Here is a 27,652-nt window from a genome sequence, read left to right as displayed (position 1 = left end):
TATGGGAACATTATATTTTATTGTTTCACTCTTTCATATCTGTACAAATACCATCACCGTTTGTATGTACATATGACATTTACATTAAAAAAAAAATACAAAACTATATACGTCTAGTTGTATTTCTCTTGTGATGTTTGAACATAAAAAATGCATTCTGAAAACAACAACAACAACAACAGTGGAAAAAGAAAGCAAAGTGATGTGTTTGATATGCTGCATACAGCCCAATTTTTCAGTTTTTGATTTGTTAAAAAAGTTTGAAATATCCAATAAATGTTGTTCCACTTCACAATTGTGTCCCACTTGTTGTTGATTCTTCACAAAAAAAATACAGTTTTATATCTTTATGTTTGAAGCCTGAAATGTGGCAAAAGGTCGCAAAGTTCAAGGGGGCCGAATAGTCAGGTGATCTCTGCAAGAGCAATATGGAACAAAACATTGGCAGCACACAACATTTGTTCACGGCACATTTTCGGACAAAATCAAGTGTTGCCCCCCCCCCAAAAAAAAAACATATTTTCTAACATGTAAAATATATAAAATACTACTACTGAGTGACGTCTGGGTAAAACACTCCATTGGGAAACAATTTGTAGAGGAATAGCCTCACTAATACCACCATATCCTGATTGCCAGGTGGTTTCTGCTCTTTTGCCAACTCATGTACTTGTCATGCCGAACAATAGCTTGACAATAATGGAGTAAGGCAACAGATCTGGGATCAGGGGCTTACCAGCTATAACCACGTTGCACCATACAAAAGCACCGTTCCACTGCAGAACAGACAAGAATTCCCTTTGGCCAGTTACAACGAGGTGTAAACGAGAATTCCCTTTGGCCAGTTACAACGAGGTGTAAACGAGAATTCCCTTTGGCCAGTTACAACGAGGTGTAAACGAGAATTCCCTTTGGCCAGTTACAACGAGGTGTAAACGAGAATTCCCTTTGGCCAGTTACAACGAGGTGTAAACGAGAATTCCCTTTGGCCAGTTACAACGAGGTGTAAACGAGAAAGCAGCAACATTTCTGTATATAAACGATTGACAGATAAGATAGATAACCCATAAATAAACACATAGGAAGGTTAAACATGGAGTTAATGTGTGAATGATAAACATCTGTGATCATAAAAGTTCACGTGAAAGTGAGAACTTAAAGCAGATTTGATTTATTTTTAATTTTTTTTACAGCTCAGGGAAAAACGATGCCATTTACAGAAAGATGATGATTAATAAATAACACTGCTTCTCTTTGGACAAATATATTTCTTCATAATATAAAAAATAATGAAAACTAAAAAGATGATAAAAATAAAAAATAAAAAATGGTGGTACAAATAACATGGTAGATAGTAAGTACAGTGTTTAACTGTATAAATTATAAAAACACAAACCAAATGTATAAATAAAACATCTAGAAATGAACTAAATGTATACTTTTGTCTCTTTAAAAAATATATAAGCATACACATGTGGACTGTACAGTATGAACATGGTTCCAGGCCCTTGGACTGTCCTTCTAGTGCAGACCAGGCAGGCAGATAGATAGACAGTCTATCCAACCAATAAGGAGGGGAGGAAGATAGACTATCCACCAATGAGGAGGACAGGTGGATATGATAGACAGCCTATCTATCCAATAAGGAGGACAGGTGGATATGATAGACAGCCTATCTATCCAATAAGGAGGACAGGTGGATATGATAGACAGCCTATCCATCCAATAAGGAGGACAGGTGGATATGATAGACAGCCTATCTATCCAATAAGGAGGACAGGTGGATATGATAGACAGCCTATTCATCCAATAAGGAAGACAGGTGGATATGATAGACAGCCTATCCATCCAATAAGGAGGACAGGTGGATATGATAGACAGCCTATCTATCCAATAAGGAGGACAGGTGGATATGATAGACAGCCTATCCATCCAATAAGGAGGACAGGTGGATATGATAGACAGCCTATCCATCCAATAAGGAGGACAGGTGGATATGATAGACAGCCTATCCATCCAATAAGGAGGACAGGTGGATATAAATCGTGTAGTCCTGATCTTCCTGCTCCTCCTCCTCCTCCTCCTCCTCTTCCTCCTCCGGGGCTTCTGTAATGGCTAGATGGGAGAATATATGGTAGCTGTTGTATAAATAAGGACCACAACAGCAATGTAGCAGAAGAGTATTTATCTGAATGTTCTCAAAAGCCCCATATCTCTCCACGAAGGCCCAGTATAGCCTCGTGGTGCTGTTATGTTTCAGGGCAGAGAGGGGACTTGGCACTGAGTCATCCATCCCATAATGATGAAACATTGTTTACATAATCTAGGTCTAGGATGCCAGGGCTATGACAGCAGAGCAGCGGGTGACGCAGGGTGGGAATGGGGGGGGGGGGGGGGGGCAGGGCGATCTGAGGGGTTGAATGGATCAGGTCTTTATTTTGGCAGCAGAATCCTGAAAGCAGACAGTCAGACACACAAAAGTGTTTTTGTTTATGTTGTAGGGTTTTGCTGGTTTCGTTCTCATTTTTCTTTATGTTTCTCCGTTTGTCTCAGACACAGTACAGTTGCTGCCATTGGACGGAGAGTCTCTATGTGTCGCAGCAGTTTGACCTACGACCTCTACCAAGCAAGGGGGGGGGGGGGGGAGCAACACAAGCGACAGACAGTCCCTCATCATCCAATCCAAACGGATGTTTGTTGTTTGATAGGCAACAACACATTCACTACAATTAGCACACAGAGAAGTGAATGCATATAGATGGTATACATGTTAATTGACTACTGGCAGACAGAGAGACACTGGGGCGAAGTATGAGTAGTGATTATTCATTCTCATTTCCTTTCAATTCTGGAAGCACACTGACATTCCAATTCCAATTCACTTCAATGCTTTTCGATTAAAACAACATTTGGAATTTTAATTTAGTTCATTTTAACCGTAAACCTGACTTCCTCTGTTTATTATCTGCAAAAATTGTAAAAGTGTCACTTTCCTCTGCCCCATGAGGTGATCATGACGTTGGTCCCCTTTTTGGGCGTTGTACTCCACACATACTTTACTTTTACATTGAGCAGGTCAGTCAGATCATATCATAGTGTAGTGGAGGATATCCAGACTTATTCATCATGATGAAAAATTGAATTCAATCATCTTTGACATAGTGACTTGGCATGTATAACTCATATCCTTTTTTTTTTGTGGCAGGTAGCCTCGGTTTAGGGAGTACTTTATTTAAGGAGGAATGGCTCAAAGTACTGGTGGAAATAAGTAGTCAACATGTTAAGGTTCACCTTAAATAATCTTAGCTATAATGGCACCAACGTCGCAATCACCTTATGCACATATATGACTATGTAACTGGTTTCATTCTGACTCTATATTACATGTTATAGCAGAGTGGTGTGTGTTTTCATTCTGACTCTATACTACATGTTATAGCAGAGTGGTGTGTGTTTTCATTCTGACTCTATACTACATGTTATAGCAGAGTGGTGTATGTTTTCATTCTGACTCTATATTACATGTTATAGCAGAGTGGTGTGTGTTTTCATTCTGACTCTATATTACATGTTATAGCAGACTGGTGTATGGTTTCATTCTGACTCTATATTACATGTTATAGCAGAGTGGTGTATGGTTTCATTCTGACTCTATATTACATGTTATAGCAGACTGGTGTGTGCCAATACAGTGCATTTTTAATTACTGATTGATTACAGCCAAATAGCCAAAAGAAAAATGTAAATACATGATTAATATATAATCAAAGTGACCATGGAATTTACAAGATGTAAAGATATGACCCCTATGTGGCTGTCTAGAATAAAACATTTTTTTAATAAAAACTATAATATTGAGAAAAAAAACTGCATCAAAATTAAAAAGTAACTGTCCAGTGTTTTAAGATTTAATTAAAAAAAGAAGTATGTTAAAAAGTAGCTTGTTCTGTGTAGGAATGTTGCGGGGCGTACCCCAACAACAGAATGTTGCGGGGCGTACCCCAACAACAGAATGTTGCGGGGCGTACCCCAACAACAGAATGTTACGGTGCGTACCCCAACAACAGAATGTTGTGGGTATATACTGGTCATTTAAAAAATTAAATGCGAGTAGACAGCTGATTGGCCAGCTCATCTTCCTCAGTAGTATGACATCATACTCTGTGAGGAAATAAAAAGCCATTTTAAAACGGTCAGTTTGAGAAAAGTTTTAGGTGGCATTTAAAAAAAAAAGTGTTTCATCACAAATTTATGCTTTGGGAAAATAAGCGTGTAGGATGAGTTAACAACATTATTTTGGTATGAGTTAACAGAATTGTAACTTTTAAAAGTGAGATTTTCACTGGACAGTTACTCTAAGGTAACCTGCTTGAGTACAGCAGATCATTATGGGATGTCTATGACCACCAACTCATCTAGACTTCAAATACAATGATTGTTTTAATTGCAAATGTTAGTCTCCATCAATGCTCGTTAGTGTAATGACGTTAGCATATAATCTCAACAACTTCCAAGAAAGTTTTCTTTTGAACTATCTTTACCTATTGATATATTTTGTTTATTCACTTTTTTGTTTATTATTATTTTTTGGGGCTGAAAAAAATGCTGAAAGTTAAAGAAGCCAGCAACACAGACAAAATCATGCAGGTTCTCTCATCTCAAGTCCTTTCAGATGTGTAAGGTGAGCTGTGCCGGGTGGGTGGGCAGGGAGGTGGGAGGTTAGAGGGGAGGGGGCTCAAGAAGAGTCAGGAGTCAAGGGTGACTTGGTGTCAGAGGGATTGGTGTCAGCAAGGATTGGTGTCAGCAAGGATTGGTGTCATGGGGGGATTGGTGTCATGGGGGATTGGTGTCAGGGTGGGATTGATGTCAGAGAGGGATTGGTGTCAGTGGGGGGAAGGATTGGTGTCAGGAGGAGATTGGTGTCAGGGTGGGGATTGGTGTCAGAGATGGGGGGAGGGATTGGTGTCAGAAGGGGATTGGTGTCAGAGATGGGGGAGGGATTGGTGTCAGGAAGGGAATGGTGTCAGGGGATTGGTGTCAGATGGGGAGGGATTGGTGTCAGGGAGTCATTGGTATCAGGGGGGGGATTGGTGTCGGGGGGGGATTGTTGTCAGGAAGGGATTGGGGTCAGGGAGGGATTGGTGTCAGAGATGGGGGAGGGATTGGTGTCAGCTAGGATTGATGTCAGGAGGGGATTGGTGTCAGGAGGGAATGGTGCCATGGAGGGATTGGTGTCAGAGGTAGGGGGAGGGTCTGGTGTCAGGGCGGGATTGGTGTCAGGGGGGTTGGTGTCAGAGTGGGGGGAGGGATTGGTGTGAGGGTGGGATTGGTGTCAGAGATGTGGTAATGGATTGGTGTCAGGGTGAGATTGTTGTTGGGAAGGAACATGGAATTGTCTCGCTCGGTGGTGATTACTTACAGTTGCAAGATCCTGAATGCTTAACCTCCAGGAGCGTTCTCAGAGAGCAGGCAGTCTGCTTCATAACACACTCTGAGGGGTAGGTGGTGTTGTCGCTGGCGCACACCGCCTCGTCCATCCGGCTCTCTGGACACGCCTCCTCACAGAGGGAGCAGCGGCCTCGGCTCATCCTGGCGTCCCACAGACACTTCTTCCCCACACTGCAGTGAATGTCCTCGCACGACTTGGCCTCTGGAGCCAGAGAGAGGAGAGGAGAAGAAAGACAGAACTTATCAGACCGACGCCTCGTTGGTGCTGCTTGGCATATCACCATGAAACTGTAGTGGATCGTATTGAGTCATATAACCATGTAACCGTAGTGGATCGTATTGAGTCATGTCCTATGTTAGGTCATCTTTGGTGCTGCTTGGCATATCACCATGAAACTGTAGTGGTTAATGTCATGTCGTATGTTTCAAGTATCCATGTAGTAAGGAGTGAAACGCTTCCCAGGAAAACACCCCGGCTGTGGTGTGGGTGATGTTGCCAACTTCTAAACAGCAGCAACTACAAAGTAGTACCAGCCTTGTATACTGAAATGAACCTCCTAAGCAAATGGAGAATCTCTGCTATGAGAACCTCAATTTATGTGGAATGTTGGCCGAGTGGACACAAAAAGTAGTGGAATGTTGGCAGAGTGGACACAAAAAGTAGTGGAATGTTGGCAGAGTGGACACAAAAAGTAGTGGAATGTTGGCAGAGTGGACACAAAAGGTAGTGGAATGTTGGCAGAGTGGACACAAAAAGTAGTGGAATGTTGGCAGAGTGGACACAAAAAGTAGTGGAATGTTGAAAGAGTGGACACAAAAAGTAGTGGAATGTTGAAAGAGTGGACACAAAAATTACTGAATGTTGACAGAGTGGACGAATAAAGTAGTGGAATAAAGTACTGGAATGTTGGCAGAGTGGACACAAAAAGTAGTGGAAAGAGTGGACCTAATAAAGTAGTGGAAGTACATAAAAAAGTAGTGGAATGTTGGCAGAGTGGACACATAAAGTAGTGGAATGTTGGCAGAGTGACGAATAAAGTAGTGGAATGTTGGCAGAGTGGACACAAAAAAGTAATGGAATGTTGGCAGAGTGGACATAAAAAAAGTAGTGGAATGTTGACAGAGTGGACACAAATGTTGAAAGTAGTCAAAGAGTGGACACAAAAAGTAGTGGAATGTTGAAAGTAGTCAAATGTTGGCAGAGTGGACACAAAAAGTAGTGGAATGTTGACAGAGTGGACACATAAAGTACTGGAATGTTGGCAGAGTGGACATAAAAAGTTGTGGAATGTTGACAGAGTGGACACAAAAAGTAGTGGAATGTTGAAAGAGTGGACACAAAAATTACTGAATGTTGACAGAGTGGACGAATAAAGTAGTGGAATGTTGGCAGAGTGGACGAATAAAGTACTGGAATGTTGGCAGAGTGGACACAAAAAGTAGTGGAATGTTGGCAGAGTGGACACATAAAGTACTGGAATGTTGGCAGAGTGGACGAATAAAGTAGTGGAATGTTGGCAGAGTGGACACAAAAAGTAGTGGAATGTTGGCAGAGTGGACACATAAAGTACTGGAATGTTGGCAGAGTGGACGAATAAAGTAGTGGAATGTTGGCAGAGTGGACACAAAAAGTAATGGAATGTTGGCAGAGTGGACATAAAAAGTAGTGGAATGTTGACAGAGTGGACACAAAAAGTACTGGAATGTTGAAAGTAGTCAAATGTTGGCAGAGTGGACACAAAAAGTAGTGGAATGTTGAAAGTAGTCAAATGTTGGCAGAGTGGACACAAAAAGTAGTGGAATGTTGACAGAGTGGACACATAAAGTACTGGAATGTTGGCAGAGTGGACATAAAAAGTTGTGGAATGTTTGACATAAAAAGTAGTGGAATGTTGACAGAGTGGACACAAAGAGTACTGGAATGTTGGCAGAGTGGACACAAAAAGTAGTGGAATGTTGGCAGAGTGGACACAAAAAGTAGTGGAATGTTGAAAGAGTGGACACATAAAGTAGTGGAATGTTGGCAGAGTGGACACAAAAAGTAGTGGAATGTTGACAGATTGGACACAAAAAGTAGTGGAATGTTGGCAGAGTGGACATAAAAAGTTGTGGAATGTTGACAGAGTGGACACAAAAAGTACTGGAATGTTGAAAAAGTGGACAGAAAAAGTAGTGGAATGTTGGCAGAGTGGACAGAAAAAGTAGTGGGATGTTGACAGAGTGGACACAAAAGGTACTGGAATGTTGACAGAGTGGACACAAAAAGTAGTGGAATGTTGCAGAGTGGACACGAAAAGTAGTGGAATGTTGACAGAGTGGACACGAAAAGTACTGGAATGTTGGCAGAGTGGACAGAAAAAGTAGTGGAATGTTGACAGAGTGGACATAAAAAGAGGTGGAATGTTGGCAAATGGACACAAAAAGTAGTGGAATGTTGACAGAGTGGACACAAAAAGTAGTGGAATGTTGAAAGAGTGGACACAAAAAGTAGTGGAATGTTGGCAGAGTGGACACAAAAAGAGGTGGAATGTTGGCAAATGGACACAAAAAGTAGTGGAATGTTGGCAGAGTGGACACAAAAAGTAGTGGAATGTTGACAGAGTGGACACAAAAAGTAGTGGAATGTTGACAGAGTCGACACAAAAAGTAGTGGAATGTTGGCAGAGTGGACACAAAAAGTACTGGAATGTTGGCAGAGTGGACACATAAAGTAGTGGAATGTTGGCAGAGTGGACACAAAAAGTAGTGGAATGTTGGCAGAGTGGACACATAAAGTACTGGAATGTTGGCAGGAATAAAGTAGTGGAATGTTGGCAGAGTGGACACAAAAAGTAATGGAATGTTGGCAGAGTGGACATAAAAAGTAGTGGAATGTTGACAGAGTGGACACAAAAAGTACTGGAATGTTGAAAGTAGTCAAATGTTGGCAGAGTGGACACAAAAAGTAGTGGAATGTTGAAAGTAGTCAAATGTTGGCAGAGTGGACACAAAAAGTAGTGGAATGTTGACAGAGTGGACACATAAAGTACTGGAATGTTGGCAGAGTGGACATAAAAAGTTGTGGAATGTTGACAGAGTGGACATAAAAAGTAGTGGAATGTTGACAGAGTGGACACAAAGAGTACTGGAATGTTGGCAGAGTGGACACAAAAAGTAGTGGAATGTTGGCAGAGTGGACACAAAAAGTAGTGGAATGTTGAAAGAGTGGACACATAAAGTAGTGGAATGTTGGCAGAGTGGACACAAAAAGTAGTGGAATGTTGACAGTTGGAATGTTGGCAGAGTGGACACAAAAGTACTGGAATGTTGAAAAAGTGGGAAAAATAGTTGTTGACAGAGTGGACACAAAAGGTACTGGAATGTTGACAGAGTGGACACAAAAAGTAGTGGAATGTTGCAGAGTGGACACGAAAAGTAGTGGAATGTTGACAGAGTGGACACGAAAAGTACTGGAATGTTGGCAGAGTGGACAGAAAAAGTAGTGGAATGTTGACAGAGTGGACATAAAAAGAGGTGGAATGTTGGCAAATGGACACAAAAAGTAGTGGAATGTTGACAGAGTGGACACAAAAAGTAGTGGAATGTTGAAAGAGTGGACACAAAAAGTAGTGGAATGTTGGCAGAGTGGACACAAAAAGAGGTGGAATGTTGGCAAATGGACACAAAAAGTAGTGGAATGTTGGCAGAGTGGACACAAAAAGTAGTGGAATGTTGACAGAGTGGACACAAAAAGTAGTGGAATGTTGACAGAGTCGACACAAAAAGTAGTGGAATGTTGGCAGAGTGGACACAAAAAGTACTGGAATGTTGGCAGAGTGGACACATAAAGTAGTGGAATGTTGGCAGAGTGGACACAAAAAGAGGTGGAATGTTGGCAGAGTGGACACAAAAAGTAGTGGAATGTTGAAAGAGTGGACACAAAAAGTAGTGGAATGTTGACAGAGTGGACACAAAAAGTAGTGGAATGTTGACAGAGTGGACACGAAAAGTAGTGGAATGTTGGCAGAGTGGACACGAAAAGTACTGGAATGTTGGCAGACTGGACACAAAGTAGTGGAATGTTGGCAGAGTGGACACAAAAAGTACTGGAATGTTGGCAGACTGGACACAAAGTAGTGGAATGTTGACAGAGTGGACACAAAAAGTACCGGAATGTTGAAAAAGTGGACAGAAAAAGTAGTGGAATTTTGGCAGAGTGGACAGAAAAAGTACTGGGATGTTGACAGAGTGGACACAAAAAGTAGTGGAATGTTGGCAGAGTGGACAGAAAAAGTAGTGGAATGTTGGCAGAGTGGAAACAAAAAGTAGTGGAATGTTGGCAGAGTGGACACAAAAAGTAGTGGAATGTTGGCAAACTGGACACAAAAAGTAGTGGAATGTTGGCAGAGTGGACACAAAAATTACTGAATGTTGGCAGAGTGGACACAAAAAGTAGTGGAATGTTGGCAAACTGGACACAAAAAGTACTGGAATGTTGGCAGAGTGGACACAAAAAGTAGTGGAATGTTGGCAGAGTGGACACAAAAAGTAGTGGAATGTTGGCAGAGTGGACACAAAAAGTACTGGAATGTTGGCAGAGTGGACACAAAAATTACTGAATGTTGGCAGAGGACACAAAAAGTACTGGAATGTTGGCAGAGTGGACACATAAAGTACTGGAATGTTGAAAGAGTGGACAGATCAAGTACTGGAATGTTGGCAGAGTGGACACAAAAAGTAGTGGAATGTTGGCAGAGTGGACACAAAAAGTAGTGGAATGTTGGCAGAGTGGACACAAAAAGTAGTGGAATGTTGAAAAAGTGGACAGAAAAAGTAGTGGAATGTTGGCAGAGTGGACAGAAAAAGTACTGGGATGTTGTCAGAGTGGACACAAAAAGTAGTGGAATGTTGGCAGAGTGGACAGAAAAAGTACTGGGATGTTGTCAGAGTGGACACAAAAAGTAGTGGAATGTTGGCAGAGTGGACATAAAAAGTAGTGGAATGTTGGCAGAGTGGACACAAAAAGAGGTGGAATGTTGGCAGAGTGGACACAAAAAGTAGTGGAATGTTGAAAGAGTGGACACAAAAAGTAGTGGAATGTTGACAGAGTGGACACAAAAAGTAGTGGAATGTTGGCAGAGTGGACACGAAAAGTACTGGAATGTTGGCAGACTGGACACAAAGTAGTGGAATGTTGGCAGAGTGGACACAAAAAGTACTGGAATGTTGGCAGACTGGACACAAAGTAGTGGAATGTTGACAGAGTGGACACAAAAAGTACCGGAATGTTGAAAAAGTGGACAGAAAAAGTAGTGGAATTTTGGCAGAGTGGACAGAAAAAGTACTGGGATGTTGACAGAGTGGACAGAAAAAGTAGTGGAATGTTGGCAGAGTGGACAGAAAAAGTAGTGGAATGTTGGCAGAGTGGAAACAAAAAGTAGTGGAATGTTGGCAGAGTGGACACAAAAAGTAGTGGAATGTTGGCAAACTGGACACAAAAAGTAGTGGAATGTTGGCAGAGTGGACACAAAAATTACTGAATGTTGGCAGAGTGGACACAAAAAGTAGTGGAATGTTGGCAAACTGGACACAAAAAGTACTGGAATGTTGGCAGAGTGGACACAAAAAGTAGTGGAATGTTGGCAGAGTGGACACAAAAAGTAGTGGAATGTTGGCAGAGTGGACACAAAAAGTACTGGAATGTTGGCAGAGTGGACACAAAAATTACTGAATGTTGGCAGAGGACACAAAAAGTACTGGAATGTTGGCAGAGTGGACACATAAAGTACTGGAATGTTGAAAGAGTGGACACAAAAAGTACTGGAATGTTGGCAGAGTGGACAGATCAAGTACTGGAATGTTGGCAGAGTGGACACAAAAAGTAGTGGAATGTTGGCAGAGTGGACACAAAAAGTAGTGGAATGTTGAAAAAGTGGACAGAAAAAGTAGTGGAATGTTGGCAGAGTGGACAGAAAAAGTACTGGGATGTTGTCAGAGTGGACACAAAAAGTAGTGGAATGTTGGCAGAGTGGACATAAAAAGTAGTGGAATGTTGACAGAGTGGACACAAAAAGTAGTGGAATGTTGAAAGAGTGGACACAAAAAGTACTGTAATGTTGACAGAGTGGACACAAAAAGTAGTGGAATGTTGGCAGAGTGGACAGAAAAAGTAGTGGAATGTTGGCAGAGTGGACACAAAAAGTAGTGGAATGTTGACAGAGTGGACACAAAAAGTAGTGGAATGTTGACAGAGTCGACACAAAAAGTAGTGGAATGTTGGCAGAGTGGACACAAAAGTACTGGAATGTTGGCAGAGTGGACATAAAGTAGTGGAATGTTGGCAGAGTGGTGGAATGTTGGCAGAGTGGACACAAAAAGTAGTGGAATGTTGAAAGAGTGGACACAAAAAGTAGTGGAATGTTGAAAGAGTGGACACAAAAAGTAGTGGAATGTTGGCAGACTGGACACAAAGTAGTGGAATGTTGACAGAGTGGACACAAAAAGTACCGGAATGTTGAAAAAGTGGACAGAAAAAGTAGTGGAATGTTGGCAGAGTGGACAGAAAAAGTACTGGGATGTTGACAGAGTGGACACAAAAAGTAGTGGAATGTTGGCAGAGTGGACATAAAAAGGAGTGGAATGTTGACAGAGTGGATACAAAAAGTAGTGGAATGTTGGCAGAGTGGACAGAAAAAGTACTGGGATGTTGTCAGAGTGGACACAAAAAGTAGTGGAATGTTGGCAGAGTGGACATAAAAAGTAGTGGAATGTTGACAGAGTGGACACAAAAAGTAGTGGAATGTTGAAAGAGTGGACACAAAAAGTACTGTAATGTTGACGGAGTGGACACAAAAAGTAGTGGAATGTTGGCAGAGTGGACAGAAAAAGTAGTGGAATGTTGGCAGAGTGGACACAAAAAGTACTGTAATGTTGACAGAGTGGACACAAAAAGTAGTGGAATGTTGGCAGACTGGACACAAAGTCGTGGAATGTTGACAGAGTGGACACAAAAAGTACCGGAATGTTGAAAAAGTGGACAGAGAAAGTAGTGGAATGTTGGCAGAGTGGACAGAAAAAGTACTGGGATGTTGACAGAGTGGACACAAAAAGTAGTGGAATGTTGGCAGAGTGGACATAAAAAGTAGTGGAATGTTGACAGAGTGGATACAAAAAGTAGTGGAATGTTGGCAGAGTGGACAGAAAAAGTAGTGGAATGTTGGCAGAGTGGACATAAAAAGTAGTGGAATGTTGGCAGAGTGGACGAATAAAGTAGTGGAATGTTGGCAGAGTGGACACAAAAAGTAGTGGAATGTTGGCAGAGTGGACACATGAAGTAGTGAAATGTTGGCAGAGTGGACACATGAAGTAGTGGAATGTTGGCAGAGTGGACACAAAAAGTAGTGGAATGTTGGCAAACTGGACACAAAAAGTAGTGGAATGTTGGCAGAGTTGGACACAAAAATTACTGAATGTTGGCAGAGTGGACACAAAAAGTAGTGGAATGTTGGCAAACTGGACACAAAAAGTACTGGAATGTTGGCAGAGTGGACACAAAAAGTACTGGAATGTTGGCAGAGTGGACACAAAAAGTACTGGAATGTTGGCAGAGTGGACACAAAAAGTACTGGAATGTTGGCAGAGTGGACACAAAAATTACTGAATGTTGGCAGAGGACACAAAAAGTACTGGAATGTTGGCAGAGTGGACACATAAAGTACTGGAATGTTGGCAGAGTGGACAGATCAAGTACTGGAATGTTGGCAGAGTGGACACAAAAAGTAGTGGAATGTTGGCAGAGTGGACAGATCAAGTACTGGAATGTTGGCAGAGTGGACACAAAAAGTACTGGAATGTTGGCAGAGTGGACAGATCAAGTACTGGAATGTTGGCAGAGTGGACACAAAAAGTAGTGGAATGTTGGCAGAGTGGACAGATCAAGTACTGGAATGTTGGCAGAGTGGACACAAAAAGTAGTGGAATGTCGGCAGAGTGGACACAAAAAGTACTGGAATGTTGGCAGACTGGACACAAAGTAGTGGAATGTTGACAGAGTGGATAAAAGTTGTGGAATGTTGACAGAGTGGACACGAAAAGTAGTGGAATGTTGGCAGAGTGGACACGAAAAGTAGTGGAATGTTGGCAGAGTGGACACAAAAAGTACTGGAATGTTGAAAAAGTGGACAGAAAAAGTAGTGGAATGTTGGCAGAGTGGACAGAAAAAGTACTGGGATGTTGACAGAGTGGACACAAAAAGTAGTGGAATGTTGGCAGAGTGGACATAAAAAGTAGTGGAATGTTGACAGAGTGGACACAAAAAGTAGTGGAATGTTGAAAGAGTGGACACAAAAAGTACTGTAATGTTGACAGAGTGGACACAAAAAAGTAGTGGAATGTTGGCAGAGTGGACAGAAAAAGTAGTGGAATGTTGGCAGAGTGGACACAAAAAGTAGTGGAATGTTGACAGAGTCGACACAAAAGTAGTGGAATGTTGGCAGAGTGGACACAAAAGTACTGGAATGTTAGTGGAATGTTGGCAGAGTGGACACAAAAGAGGTGGAATGTTGGCAGAGTGGACACAAAAAGTAGTGGAATGTTGAAAGAGTGGACACAAAAAGTAGTGGAATGTTGAAAGAGTGGACACAAAAAGTAGTGGAATGTTGACAGAGTGGACACAAAAAGTAGTGGAATGTTGGCAGACTGGACACAAAGTAGTGGAATGTTGGCAGAGTGGACACAGTAGTGGAATGTTGGCAGACACAAAAGTAGTGGAATGTTGACAGAGTGGACAAAAGTGGACAGAAAAAGTAGTGGAATGTTGGCAGAGTGGACAGAAAAAGTACTGGGATGTTGACAGAGTGGACACAAAAAGTAGTGGAATGTTGGCAGAGTGGACATAAAAAGTAGTGGAATGTTGACAGAGTGGACACAAAAAGTAGTGGAATGTTTGGACAGAAAAAGAGTGGAATGTTGGACAAAAAAGTGGAATGTTGGCAGAGTGGACATAAAAAGTAGTGGAATGTTGGCAGAGTGGACGAATAAAGTAGTGGAATGTTGGCAGAGTGGACACAAAAAGTAGTGGAATGTTGGCAGAGTGGACACATGAAAAAGTAGTGGAATGTTGGCAGAGTGGACACAAAAAGTAGTGGAATGTTGGCAAACTGGACACAAAAAGTAGTGGAATGTTGGCAGAGTGGACACAAAAATTACTGAATGTTGGCAGAGGACACAAAAAGTACTGGAATGTTGGCAGAGTGGACACAAAAGTACTGGAATGTTGAAAGAGTGGACACAAAAAGTACTGGAATGTTGGCAGAGTGGACAGATCAAGTACTGGAATGTTGGCAGAGTGGACACAAAAAGTACTGGAATGTTGGCAGAGTGGACAGATCAAGTACTGGAATGTTGGCAAGTGGACACAAAAGTAGTGGAATGTTGGCAGAGTGGACAGATCAAGTACTGGAATGTTGGCAGAGTGGACACAAAAAGTAGTGGAATGTCGGCAGAGTGGACACAAAAAGTACTGGAGATGTTGGCAGACTGGACACAAAGTAGTGGAATGTTGAAAGTGGACATAAAAAGTTGTGGAATGTTGACAGAGTGGACACAAAAGTAGTGGAATGTTTGAAAAAGTGGAACAGAGTGGACACAAAAAGTACTGGAATGTTGAAAAAGTGGACAGAAAAAGTAGTGGAATGTTGGCAGAGTGGACAGAAAAAGTACTGGGATGTTGACAGAGTGGACACAAAAAGTAGTGGAATGTTGGCAGAGTGGACATAAAAAAAGTAGTGGAATGTTGACAGAGTGGATACAAAAAGTAGTGGAATGTTGGCAGAGTGGACAGAAAAAGTAGTGGAATGTTGGCAGAGTGGACATAAAAAGTAGTGGAATGTTGGCAGAGTGGACGAATAAAGTAGTGGAATGTTGGCAGAGTGGACACAAAAAGTAGTGGAATGTTGGCAGAGTGGACACATGAAGTAGTGAAATGTTGGCAGAGTGGACACATGAAGTAGTGGAATGTTGGCAGAGTGGACACAAAAAGTAGTGGAATGTTGGCAAACTGGACACAAAAAGTAGTGGAATGTTGGCAGAGTTGGACACAAAAATTACTGAATGTTGGCAGAGTGGACACAAAAAGTAGTGGAATGTTGGCAAACTGGACACAAAAAGTACTGGAATGTTGGCAGAGTGGACACAAAAAGTACTGGAATGTTGGCAGAGTGGACACAAAAAGTACTGGAATGTTGGCAGAGTGGACACAAAAAGTACTGGAATGTTGGCAGAGTGGACACAAAAATTACTGAATGTTGGCAGAGGACACAAAAGTACTGGAATGGCAGAGTGGACACATAAAGTACTGGAATGTTGGCAGAGTGGACAGATCAAGTACTGGAAAAAAGTAGTGGAATGTTGGCAGAGTGGACAGATCAAGTACTGGAATGTTGGCAGAGTGGACACAAAAAGTACTGGAATGTTGGCAGAGTGGACAGATCAAGTACTGGAATGTTGGCAGAGTGGACACAAAAAGTAGTGGAATGTTGGCAGAGTGGACAGATCAAGTACTGGAATGTTGGCAGAGTGGACACAAAAAGTAGTGGAATGTCGGCAGAGTGGACACAAAAAGTACTGGAATGTTGGCAGACTGGACACAAAGTAGTGGAATGTTGACAGAGTGGACATAAAAAGTTGTGGAATGTTGACAGAGTGGACAAAAAGTAGTGGAATGTTGGCAGAGTGGACACGAAAAGTAGTGGAAGAGTGGACACAAAAAGACTGGAATGTTGAAAAAGTGGACAGAAAAAGTAGTGGAATGTTGGCAGAGTGGACAGAAAAAGACTGGGATGTTGACAGAGTGGACACAAAAAGTAGTGGAATGTGGACATAAAAAGAGTGGAATGGACAGAGTGGACACAAAAAGTAGTGGAATGTTGAAAGAGTGGACACAAAAAGTACTGTAATGTTGACAGAGTGGACACAAAAAGTAGTGGAATGTTGGCAGAGTGGACAGAAAAAGTAGTGGAATGTTGGCAGAGTGGACACAAAAAGTAGTGGAATGTTGACAGAGTCGACACAAAAAGTAGTGGAATGTTGGCAGAGTGGACACAAAAAGTACTGGAATGTTGGCAGAGTGGACACATAAAGTAGTGGAAAAAGTAGTGGAATGTTGGCAGAGTGGACACAAAAAGTAGTGGAATGTTGAAAGAGTGGACACAAAAAGTAGTGGAATGTTGAAAGAGTGGACACAAAAAGTAGTGGAATGTTGACAGAGTGGACACAAAAAGTAGTGGAATGTTGGCAGAGTGGACACGAAAAACTGGAATGTTGGCAGACTGGACACAAAGTAGTGGAATGTTGGCAGAGTGGACACAAAAAGTAGTGGAATGTTGGCAGACTGGACACAAAGTAGTGGAATGTTGACAGAGTGGACACAAAAAGTACCGGAATGTTGAAAAAGTGGACAGAAAAAGTAGTGGAATGTTGGCAGAGTGGACAGAAAAAGTACTGGGATGTTGACAGAGTGGACACAAAAAAGTGGAATGTTGGCAGAGTGGACATAAAAAGTAGTGGAATGTTGGCAGAGTGGACACAAAAAGTAGTGGAATGTTGGCAGAGTGGACAGAAAAAAGTGGAATGTTGGCAGAGTGGACACAAAAAGTAGTGGAATGTTGGCAGAGTGGACATAAAAAGTAGTGGAATGTTGGCAGAGTGGACACAGTGGAAAAGTGGACACAAAAAGTAGTGGAATGTTGGCAGAGTGGACACAAAAAGTAGTGGAATGTTGGCAGAGTGGACACAAAAAGTAGTGGAATGTTGGCAGAGTGGACACAAAAAGTAGTGGAATGTTGGCAAACTGGACACAAAAAGTAGTGGAATGTTGGCAGAGTGGACACAAAAATTACTGAATGTTGGCAGAGGACACAAAAAGTACTGGAATGTTGGCAGAGTGGACACATAAAGTACTGGAATGTTGAAAGAGTGGACACAAAAAGTACTGGAATGTTGGCAGAGTGGACAGATCAAGTACTGGAATGTTGGCAGAGTGGACACAAAAAGTACTGGAATGTTGGCAGAGTGGACAGATCAAGTACTGGAATGTTGGCAGAGTGGACACAAAAAGTAGTGGAATGTTGGCAGAGTGGACAGATCAAGTACTGGAATGTTGGCAGAGTGGACACAAAAAGTAGTGGAATGTCGGCAGAGTGGACACAAAAAGTACTGGAATGTTGGCAGACTGGACACAAAGTAGTGGAATGTTGACAGAGTGGACATAAAAAGTTGTGGAATGTTGACAGAGTGGACACGAAAAGTAGTGGAATGTTGGCAGAGTGGACACGAAAAGTAGTGGAATGTTGGCAGAGTGGACACAAAAAGTACTGGAATGTTGAAAAAGTGGACAGAAAAAGTAGTGGAATGTTGGCAGAGTGGACAGAAAAAGTACTGGGATGTTGACAGAGTGGACACAAAAAGTAGTGGAATGTTGGCAGAGTGGACATAAAAAGTAGTGGAATGTTGACAGAGTGGACACAAAAAGTAGTGGAATGTTGAAAGAGTGGACACAAAAAGTACTGTAATGTTGACAGAGTGGACACAAAAAAGTAGTGGAATGTTGGCAGAGTGGACAGAAAAAGTAGTGGAATGTTGGCAGAGTGGACACAAAAAGTAGTGGAATGTTGACAGAGTCGACACAAAAAGTAGTGGAATGTTGGCAGAGTGGACACAAAAAGTACTGGAATGTTGGCAGAGTGGACACATAAAGTAGTGGAATGTTGGCAGAGTGGACACAAAAAGAGGTGGAATGTTGGCAGAGTGGACACAAAAAGTAGTGGAATGTTGAAAGAGTGGACACAAAAAGTAGTGGAATGTTGAAAGAGTGGACACAAAAAGTAGTGGAATGTTGACAGAGTGGACACAAAAAGTAGTGGAATGTTGGCAGAGTGGACACGAAAAGTACTGGAATGTTGGCAGACTGGACACAAAGTAGTGGAATGTTGGCAGAGTGGACACAAAAAGTAGTGGAATGTTGGCAGACTGGACACAAAGTAGTGGAATGTTGACAGAGTGGACACAAAAAGCGGAATGTTGAAAAAGTGGACAGAAAAAGTAGTGGAATGTTGGCAGAGTGGACAGAAAAAGTACTGGGATGTTGACAGAGTGGACACAAAAAGTAGTGGAATGTTGGCAGAGTGGACATAAAAAGTAGTGGAATGTTGACAGAGTGGACACAAAAAGTAGTGGAATGTTGGCAGAGTGGACAGAAAAAGTAGTGGAATGTTGGCAGAGTGGACACAAAAAGTAGTGGAATGTTGGCAGAGTGGACATAAAAAGTAGTGGAATGTTGGCAGAGTGGACGAATAAAGTAGTGGAATGTTGGCAGAGTGGACACAAAAAGTAGTGGAATGTTGGCAGAGTGGACACATGAAGTAGTGGAATGTTGGCAGAGTGGACACATGAAGTAGTGGAATGTTGGCAGAGTGGACACAAAAAGTAGTGGAATGTTGGCAAACTGGACACAAAAAGTAGTGGAATGTTGGCAGAAGTGGACACAAAAATTACTGAATGTTGGCAGAGTGGACACAAAAAGTAGTGGAATGTTGGCAAACTGGACACAAAAAGTACTGGAATGTTGGCAGAGTGGACACAAAAATTACTGAATGTTGGCAGAGGACACAAAAAGTACTGGAATGTTGGCAGAGTGGACACATAAAGTACTGGAATGTTGAAAGAGTGGACACAAAAAGTACTGGAATGTTGGCAGAGTGGACAGATCAAGTACTGGAATGTTGGCAGAGTGGACACAAAAAGTACTGGAATGTTGACGGAGTGGACAGAAAAAGTAGTGGAATGTTGACAGAGTGGACACAAAAATAGGTGGAATGTTGGCAGAGTAGACACAAAAAGTAGTGGAATGTTGAAAGAGTGGACACAAAAAGTAGTGGAATGTTGAAAGAGTGGACACAAAAAGTAGTGGAATGTTGGCAGAGTGGACACAAAAAGTAGTGGAATGTTGGCAGAGTGGACACAAAAAGTCGTGGAATGTTGGCAGAGTGGACACAAAAAGTACTGGGATGTTGAAAGAGTGGACACAAAAAGTAGTGGAATGTTGAAAGAGTGGACACAAAAAGTACTGGAATGTTGAAAGAGTGGACACAAAAAGTAGTGGAATGTTGAAAGAGTGGACACAAAAAGTAGTGGAATGTTGACAGAGTGGACACAAAAAGTACTGGAATGTTGAAAGAGTGGACACAAAAAGTAGTGGAATGTTGGCAGAGTGGACACAAAAAGTACTGGAATGTTGGCAGAGTGGACACAAAAAGTACTGGAATGTTGACAGAGTGGACATAAAAAGTCGTGGAATGTTGGCAGAGTGGACATAAAAAGTTGTGGAATGTTGACAGAGTGGACACAAAAAGTACTGGAATGTTGCCAGAGTGGACAGAAAAAGTACTGGAATGTTGGCAGAGTGGACACAAAAAGTAGTGGAATGTTGGCAGAGTGGACACAAAAAGTAGTGGAATGTTGTAAGAGTGGACACGAAAAGTACTGGAATGTTGGCAGAGTGGACACAAAAAGTACTGGAATGTTGGCAGAGTGGACACAAAAAGTACAGGATTGTTGAAAGAGTGGACACAAAAAGTAGTGGAATGTTGGCAGAGTGGACACAAAAAGTAGTGGAATGTTGACAGAGTGGACACAAAAAGTAGTGGAATGTTGGCAGACTGGACACAAAAAGTAGTGGAATGTTGGCAGAGTTGACACAAAAAGTAGTGGAATGTTGGCAGAGTGGACACAAAAAGTAGTGGAATGTTGGCAGAGTGGACACAAAAAGTAGTGGAATGTTGGCAGAGTGGACACATAAAGTAGTGGAATGTTGGCAGAGTGGACACAAAAAGTAGTGGAATGTTGGCAGAGTTGACACAAAAAGTAGTGGAATGTTGGCAGAGTGGACACAAAAAGTAGTGGAATGTTGGCAGAGTGGACACATAAAGTAGTGGAATGTTGGCAGAGTGGACATAAAAAGTAGTGGAATGTTGGCAGAGTGGACACAAAAAGTAGTGGAATGTTGGCAGAGTGGACACATAAAGTAGTGGAATGTTGGCAAACAAGACACAAAAAGTAGTGGAATGTTGGCAGAGTGGACACATAAAGTACTGGAATGTTGGCAGAGTGGACACAAAAAGTACTGGAATGTTGGCAGAGTGGACACAAAAAGTACTGGAATGTTGGCAGAGTGGACACATAAAGTACTGGAATGTTGAAAGAGTGGACACAAAAAGTACTGGAATGTTGGCAAACTGGACACAAAAATTACTGAATGTTGGCAGAGTGGACACAAAAAGTACTGGAATGTTGGCAGAGTGGACACAAAAAGTACTGGAATGTTGGCAGAGTGGACACAAAAAGTACTGGAATGTTGGCAGAGTGGACAGCTCAAGTACTGGAATGTCGGCAGAGTGGACACAAAAAGTACTGGAATGTTGGCAGAGTGGACACAAAAAGTAGTGGAATGTTGACAGAGTGGACACAAAAAGTAGTGGAATGTTGAAAGAGTGGACACAAAAAGTAGTGGAATGTTGGCAGAGTGGACACAAAAAGTAGTGGAATGTTGGCAGAGTGGACACAAAAAGTAGTGGAATGTTGGCAGAGTGGACACAAAAAGTAGTGGAATGTTGGCAGAGTGGACACAAAAAGTAGTGGAATGTTGGCAGAGTGGACACAAAAAGTAGTGGAATGTTGGCAGAGTGGACACATAAAGTACTGGAATGTTGAAAGAGTGGACACAAAAAGTACTGGAATGTTGGCAGAGTGGACAGATCAAGTAGTGGAATGTTGGCAGAGTGGACAGAAAAAGTAGTGGAATGTTGCAGAGTGGACACAAAAAGTAGTGGAATGTTGGCAGAGTGGACACATAAAGTACTGGAATGTTGAAAGAGTGGACACAAAAAGTACTGGAATGTTGGCAGAGTGGACAGATCAAGTAGTGGAATGTTGGCAGAGTGGACAGAAAAAGTAGTGGAATGTTGCAGAGTGGACACAAAAAGTAGTGGAATGTTGGCAGAGTGGACAGAAAAAGTAGTGGAATGTCGGCAGAGTGGACACAAAAAGTAGTCGAATGTTGGCAGAGTGGACACAAAAAGTAGTGGAATGTTGCAGAGTGGACACAAAAAGTAGTGGAATGTTGACAGAGAGAAGCAGCCTATGAGGTACAGCCTCATTCAGACAACGTTGTTAAAGATCACTGTATTTGTCCAATTATACACATGGTATAAAGTACATTTGACAGAAAGACCCCCTACCTCTAGATCTCTGTGGAAAACACTTCAAACACGGGCTACCTCTGTAAAGTTAGTGCTTAGAGGTTTGGACAGGTTTAAGCCATATGGTTAAGTGTCTAGGGGGTAGTGGCTATAGGGTAGTGTCTAGGGGGTAGTGTCTAGGGGTAGTGTCTAGGGGGTAGTGTCTAGGGGGTAGTGCCTAGGGGTTAGTGTCTAGGGGGTAGTGTCTAGGAGGTAGTGTCTAGGGGGTAGTGTCTAGGAGGTAGTGTCTAGGGGTAGTGGCTATAGGGTAGTGTCCAGGGGGTAGTGGCTATAGGGTAGTGTCCAGGGGGTAGTGGCTATAGGGTAGTGTCCAGGGGGTAGTGGCTATAGGGTAGTGTCCAGGGGGTAGTGGCTATAGGGTAGTGTCCAGGGGTAGTGGCTATAGGGTAGTGTCTAGGGGTTGGTGGCTATAGGGTAGTGTCTAGGGGGTAGTGGCTATAGGGTAGTGTCTAGGGAGTAGTGTCTAGGGGTAGTGGCTAGGGGGTAGTGTCTAGGGGTAGTGTCTAGGGGGTAGTGGTAGTGTCTAGGGGGTAGTGTCTAGGGGGTAGTGTCTAGGGGGTAGTGTCTAGGGGGTAGTGTCTAGGGGGTAGGGTCCAGGGGGTAGTGTCCAGGGGGTGGTGTCCAGGGGGTAGTGTCTAGGGGGTAGTGTCTAGGAGGTAGTGTCCAGGGGTTAGTGTCTAGGGGTTTGTGTCTAGGGCAGGGGTGGGAGACAATACTGACTGATGTTCCCAGGAGACAATACTGACCGATGTTCCAATGAGACAATGCTGACCGATGTTCCCATGAGACAATACTGACCGATGTTCCCAGGAGACAATACTGACCGATGTTCCCAGGAGACAATACTGACCGATGTTCCCAGGAGACAATACTGACCGATGTTCCCAGGAGACAATACTGACCGATGTTCCCAGGAGACAATACTGACCGATGTTCCCAGGAGACAATACTGACCGATGTTCCCAGGAGACAATACTGACCGATGTTCCCAGGAGACAATACTGACCGATGTTCCCAGGAGACAATACTGACCGTCGTTCCCAGGAGACAATACTGACCGTCGTTCCCAGGAGACAATACTGACCGTCGTTCCCAGGAGACAATACTGACCGTCGTTCCCAGGAGACAATACTGACTGATGTTCCAAGGAGACAATGCTGACTGATGTTCCAATGAGACAATGCTGACTGATGTTCCCATGAGACAATACTGACTGATGTTCCCATGAGACAATACTGACTGATGTTCTCAGGAGACAATACTGACCGATGTTCCCAGGAGACAATACTGACCGATGTTCCCAGGAGACAATACTGGCCGTCTTTCCTAGGAGACAATACTGGCCGTCTTTCCTAGGAGACAATACTGACTGATGTTCCCAGGAGACAATACTGACTGATGTTCCAAGGAGACAATGCTGACTGATGTTCCAATGAGACAATACTGACTGATGTTCCCAGGAGACAATACTGACTGATGTTCCCAGGAGACAATACTGACTGATGTTCCACGGAGGCAATACTGACCGTCGTTCCCATGAGACAATACTGACTGATGTTCCAAGGAGACAATACTGACTGATGTTCCCAGGAGACAATACTGACTGATGTTCCCAGGAAACACTACTTACTGATGCATTTCCCCTGGTATGCTACTCCTATGGATGTTCCCAGGAGACAATACTTACTGATGCATTTCCCCTGGTATGCTACTCCTATGGATGTTCCCAGGAGACACTACTGACTGATGTTCCCAGGAGACACTACTTACTGATGCATTTCCCCTGGTATGCTACTCCTATGAATGTTCCCAGGAGACCATACTTACTGATGCATTTCCCCTGGTATGCTACTCCTATGGATGTTCCCAGGAGACACTACTGACTGATGTTCCCATGAGACACTACTTACTGAAGCATTTCCCCTGGTATGCTACTCCTATGGATCTGCCCAGGAGACAATACTTACTGATGCATTTCCCCTGGTATGCTACTCCTATGGATGTTCCCAGGAGACATGTCGCCCTCCTCAGATGGCAGGCACTGGCATAGATGATGCCGTCGTTGCCACACAGGAACTGATCCGGTGACCTCTGTTCAGGGCAGATCCGATTACACATCACACAATATGCGTTATTTGTCTGGTCCACGACGCACGTGGAGCTTCCTGGGCATAAAACGTCACGGCAGGTCTCTGTCAGAACAAGAAGTTGTAAAATGAATGCAATGCTTAATATCTGCAGAGTTAGAAACTAACCATATCTATACTCAGATGTCTAGTAGACACCTGCTGTGAATCAACTAGGGTAGCCTAGTGGTTAGAGCGTTGGACTAGTAAATCGTAAAGGTTGCAAGTTCGAATCCCCGAGCTGACAAGGTGATCTGTCGTTCTGCCACTGAACAAGACAGAACAACCCACCCCACTCAATATTCCTAGGCCGTCATTGAAAATAAGAATTTGTTCTTAACTGACCTGCCTAGTTAAATAAAGGTAAAACACTATTCATGCGTGTTTTACGTACTTATGTGCGGATCCAATTTTGGAATGCGCCGTGTTTGCTTGCCCTTTATCCAACACCAGAATGGATCCAATTGATTGTTCTATATGAATACATCGGACTGCTGATTTACTTACTCTTGCATTTGCCCTGGTACTGCACTTCCAGGTCCAGATGGACTTTACATTTGGACTTGAGCAACGCGCACTCGTCTTTGTATGTCTTTCCATCCGATCCGCAGACAGGTCCTTTCCAAGTGACATTGGAGCAGTCTGGCGCGCAGACGCAGCGCGGCTTGCTTCTCCTGTTAATCTTGCATCTCTTTCCGGGTCCACAGTCCACGTTGTCGCACGTTTCTGGAGTGGAATAAATGTCGATGTTCTTCAATTATATTAAATAAATGGAGAACAGCCATTGCTAAGATGCAATTAGGTTTATTAACGAGAAAATGTGTCTAATTTAGTTTCACTTACATTTAAACGAAGTTAAACATTATTTCATCGGACATGCTTTCACTCTAAAACGATGATGTGAAATATTATTATTAGCCATATTATGTGAGCCATATCATATAAACACCCCTGTACCTTTGCAGGGTATGCAGTTGGGGGCTCCGCCGTTAAAGATCATCCACCGGAACAAGGTGCTGTTGGGTACATCCTCCTCGGTCCATGACGTTCCCAGCCTCCCACTTCTACAGCATTCCTCTCGGCTCATCCCCGGTACGTAGAGCACCTGACACCTCCCGTTCTTCCCTTGCTGTAACCAGCAGTTACCAGCTGGAAACAAACACAAATTAGCCCAGTCTTTTTAAAGTCTGAAGCCATGCCGCTTACTGACTCACCTGATCCAGACGCAACACGTCAGTCACACTCTCGCTCTCTCTGTTTTTTTTTCTTCCCCTCCAATATCGTGCAACAGTTTGAACACTTTCTTATTCAGTGACCAGTACATGTTCAACACTGACAGCTGGCCAGTAGGATACAGCATTGAAGAAAATACTGACCTTTAACTGAGATGTTCTATTGATTTGTATAGATAGTGTTGAGTTCTCCATGTTCACAGAGCAAACAGTGGAACAATCTTCTTCTATTGCCTATCACATAATGTCACAAGTTATAACAGTCATCGAATTTCTTCCTCTTGGCCTCGTCCAGAACATAACTGTATTCTTGAAATGCTTGATTTATCAACGCTCGAACAGTAAAATAACATGATCTTTACGAAAACAGTAGTTTTATACACTTTTGTTCCAAATATCTACGAGCATCCCTGGTCTCGCAGCACCCGTGAGACACGTCGATCACATCAGTATTTATAAAGAATATCTACCATAACAAGACTTGGCCAAAATACACATAAAGACACTAATAGGTGACAAGTGATTTAGAACTTGTTTTTTTAAGGATGCACTTAAATCGCAGACTACGTTGTTGATATTTATGTCGATGGCAGAAAAGGGACCGTATGAGGTCAACTATATGTATCGTTATCAGCACCAACTGTATTTGATTCTTATCAATGTAACAAATGCTAAAAAATAAAATTAAAAAATCTCCATATGGCAAACATATCGTAAATCCTGTCCTTGCAGATATACAAGTGAACGTTTAGCAATATGTTTAGATACATTACATTCTTATACGTCACAATAATATGCGGTCACAAATTCCAAACCACTAAATCTCTGACTTGCACTCCAACTCGATCTCAGTTTGAGGTAAATGTTATTATACAAGGCGCACTGCTATGACACTCAGTTATACTGTTACATTTTCAAAGTATTTTATAAATGACTACAATGTTCGTTTCACCGAATGTTATATTGAGACCTTCCACACCAACACATTTTTGTCATGAAATTAATCAACAAACAAAACAAATAATTCCATGTGGCTCGATTGTATGGGTTACAAAACTATAACAATCATTTCACTTTTAAACCTTCTGGCACCTGTTTGGTTGGCAGTCGTTTTCTACACGCTCTGTCTAATAGTAGGCAACTTCAAACCGAATGGAAAGAATGTTAGAATGTCCCTTTGAAAAGTGTTGAACTCTGCCAACGTTTCAATTTACACCAGGACATAGACAGAACAGGCTACACTGGTAAAAACACGTAAAAAAAAAAAATAAATAAAATAAAAACTATTTTTATCGAAAGATTTGGAAAATAAATAACATACCTTGTACTTTTTGATCTTCCATGAAATGACAGAGCCATATCAATAATATAATCATCCCTGGCTGGAGACGGAGTTTCTGTAGCATCCTGAGCATGGTGCTGGAGACGAAGTGAACAAGGTATCGGGAATTGACACTAGCAGCTAAGCGAACAGAGTAAATCTGTTTAAAAGGTGTCAGTGAGTGCTGAATGAATGTCAGTCTGAGAATGCAGCGTCTCTTTTTAAATCTATAAGGGGTCTCGGGTCGTCTATCTGTGGTAGGCGGTCTTCTGGTCCGTAGGGGAGGGGGTGAGGGGAAAGGGAGAGAGAGGGGGGGGGGGGATTTTTACATTACACGTAAACTTCTTTCAATGCTAAATGAGGTGATTAGTCTCAACTTTCTCTGTCTGATCACAGCAGTTCGGTAAAAGTACACTTTATAGCAGATTAATAGTACACTTGCTTAATTGCTGTGGTGCAATTTAAAAAATGAATAGCAGAGGATCAATTGGACGTGGATACATTGAGGTGGCAAATTAATTCATTAAAAAAATAAAAACGAAATATCAAAATCTTAAAATAATTTATCATGTTTATTAATATACATTAAAAGTTTATTTCAATGTGACCTCTTAATCATTTAAATAGGCTACGTTTAATTCATTGATAATTTTTTATTTGATTTCATTTATTGATAGGTGTGACATAGCGATTATAATGATATTGCTCCTTATATGAGCGGTTATGGCTATGGACTAAATACAACTATCGGCCCATTAGGCAGCCATACATTGTTTATAATAGCCTACTAAAACTCTCTCTACTAACACTAGGTGTAATTATAATCGTAGTAACATCAGCAGTAGCCTAATTGTAAAGTATTCCTAGGCTAATATCAATATATATGTATCCATATTTCATTCACATATAACAGACACGTCTATCAAGTGTGCAGACCGCCAATTCCCCAAACTTCAAATGACTTGGTGATAACTGATATTTTTTCCATCAACTGCGGATGGAAGGTGTTAATCTTTTAATAAGAGTCCTCTATTGGAATGAATGACCTCTCTCCGTGCCGCATGACAATAATAGGTTGCAGTGTACAGGGAGGGAGGCTAATATTAGAGGAGACAGTTGTTTGGGTTTCTCTGTCAGGTCAAGCTGATAAATATAACCAACCCTGTTTCCGAAGAGGCTTCAGAGTGAAGGAGAGTATTACATTTCATTGAATGAAATAGTCTCTGGGCTAGA

At 42.2% G+C, this 27,652-nt stretch overlaps 1 protein-coding gene across 2 annotated transcripts; it reads right to left on the bottom strand.

Moving 5' to 3' along the window:
- LOC115124701 (follistatin-A) lies at positions 1–26,630 on the bottom strand. 2 transcript variants are annotated; one of them, XM_065011333.1, is made up of 6 exons: positions 26,420–26,630; positions 24,824–25,015; positions 24,374–24,592; positions 23,708–23,932; positions 5,420–5,650; positions 1–2,115 (listed from the first exon to the last, which is right to left on the bottom strand). In XM_065011333.1, exons 1-6 carry the CDS (start codon positions 26,511–26,513, stop codon positions 2,009–2,011), a joined length of 1,068 nt encoding a protein of 355 aa, XP_064867405.1. In that variant the 5' UTR covers positions 26,514–26,630; the 3' UTR covers positions 1–2,008. The 2 variants fall into 2 exon arrangements, with proteins under 2 accessions (XP_064867405.1, XP_064867406.1); XM_065011334.1 differs by lacking the exon at positions 1–2,115 and having other exon boundaries at positions 5,412–5,650.
- Positions 26,631–27,652: the final 1,022 nt, after the last annotated feature.

The sequence above is a fragment of the Oncorhynchus nerka genome, linkage group LG27 (assembly GCF_034236695.1).
Source record: "Oncorhynchus nerka isolate Pitt River linkage group LG27, Oner_Uvic_2.0, whole genome shotgun sequence".
Classification (NCBI taxonomy): Eukaryota; Metazoa; Chordata; class Actinopteri; order Salmoniformes; family Salmonidae; genus Oncorhynchus; species Oncorhynchus nerka.
Note: the sequence above shows the minus strand (reverse complement) of the source record. Positions and strands in the feature narration are given on the sequence as shown.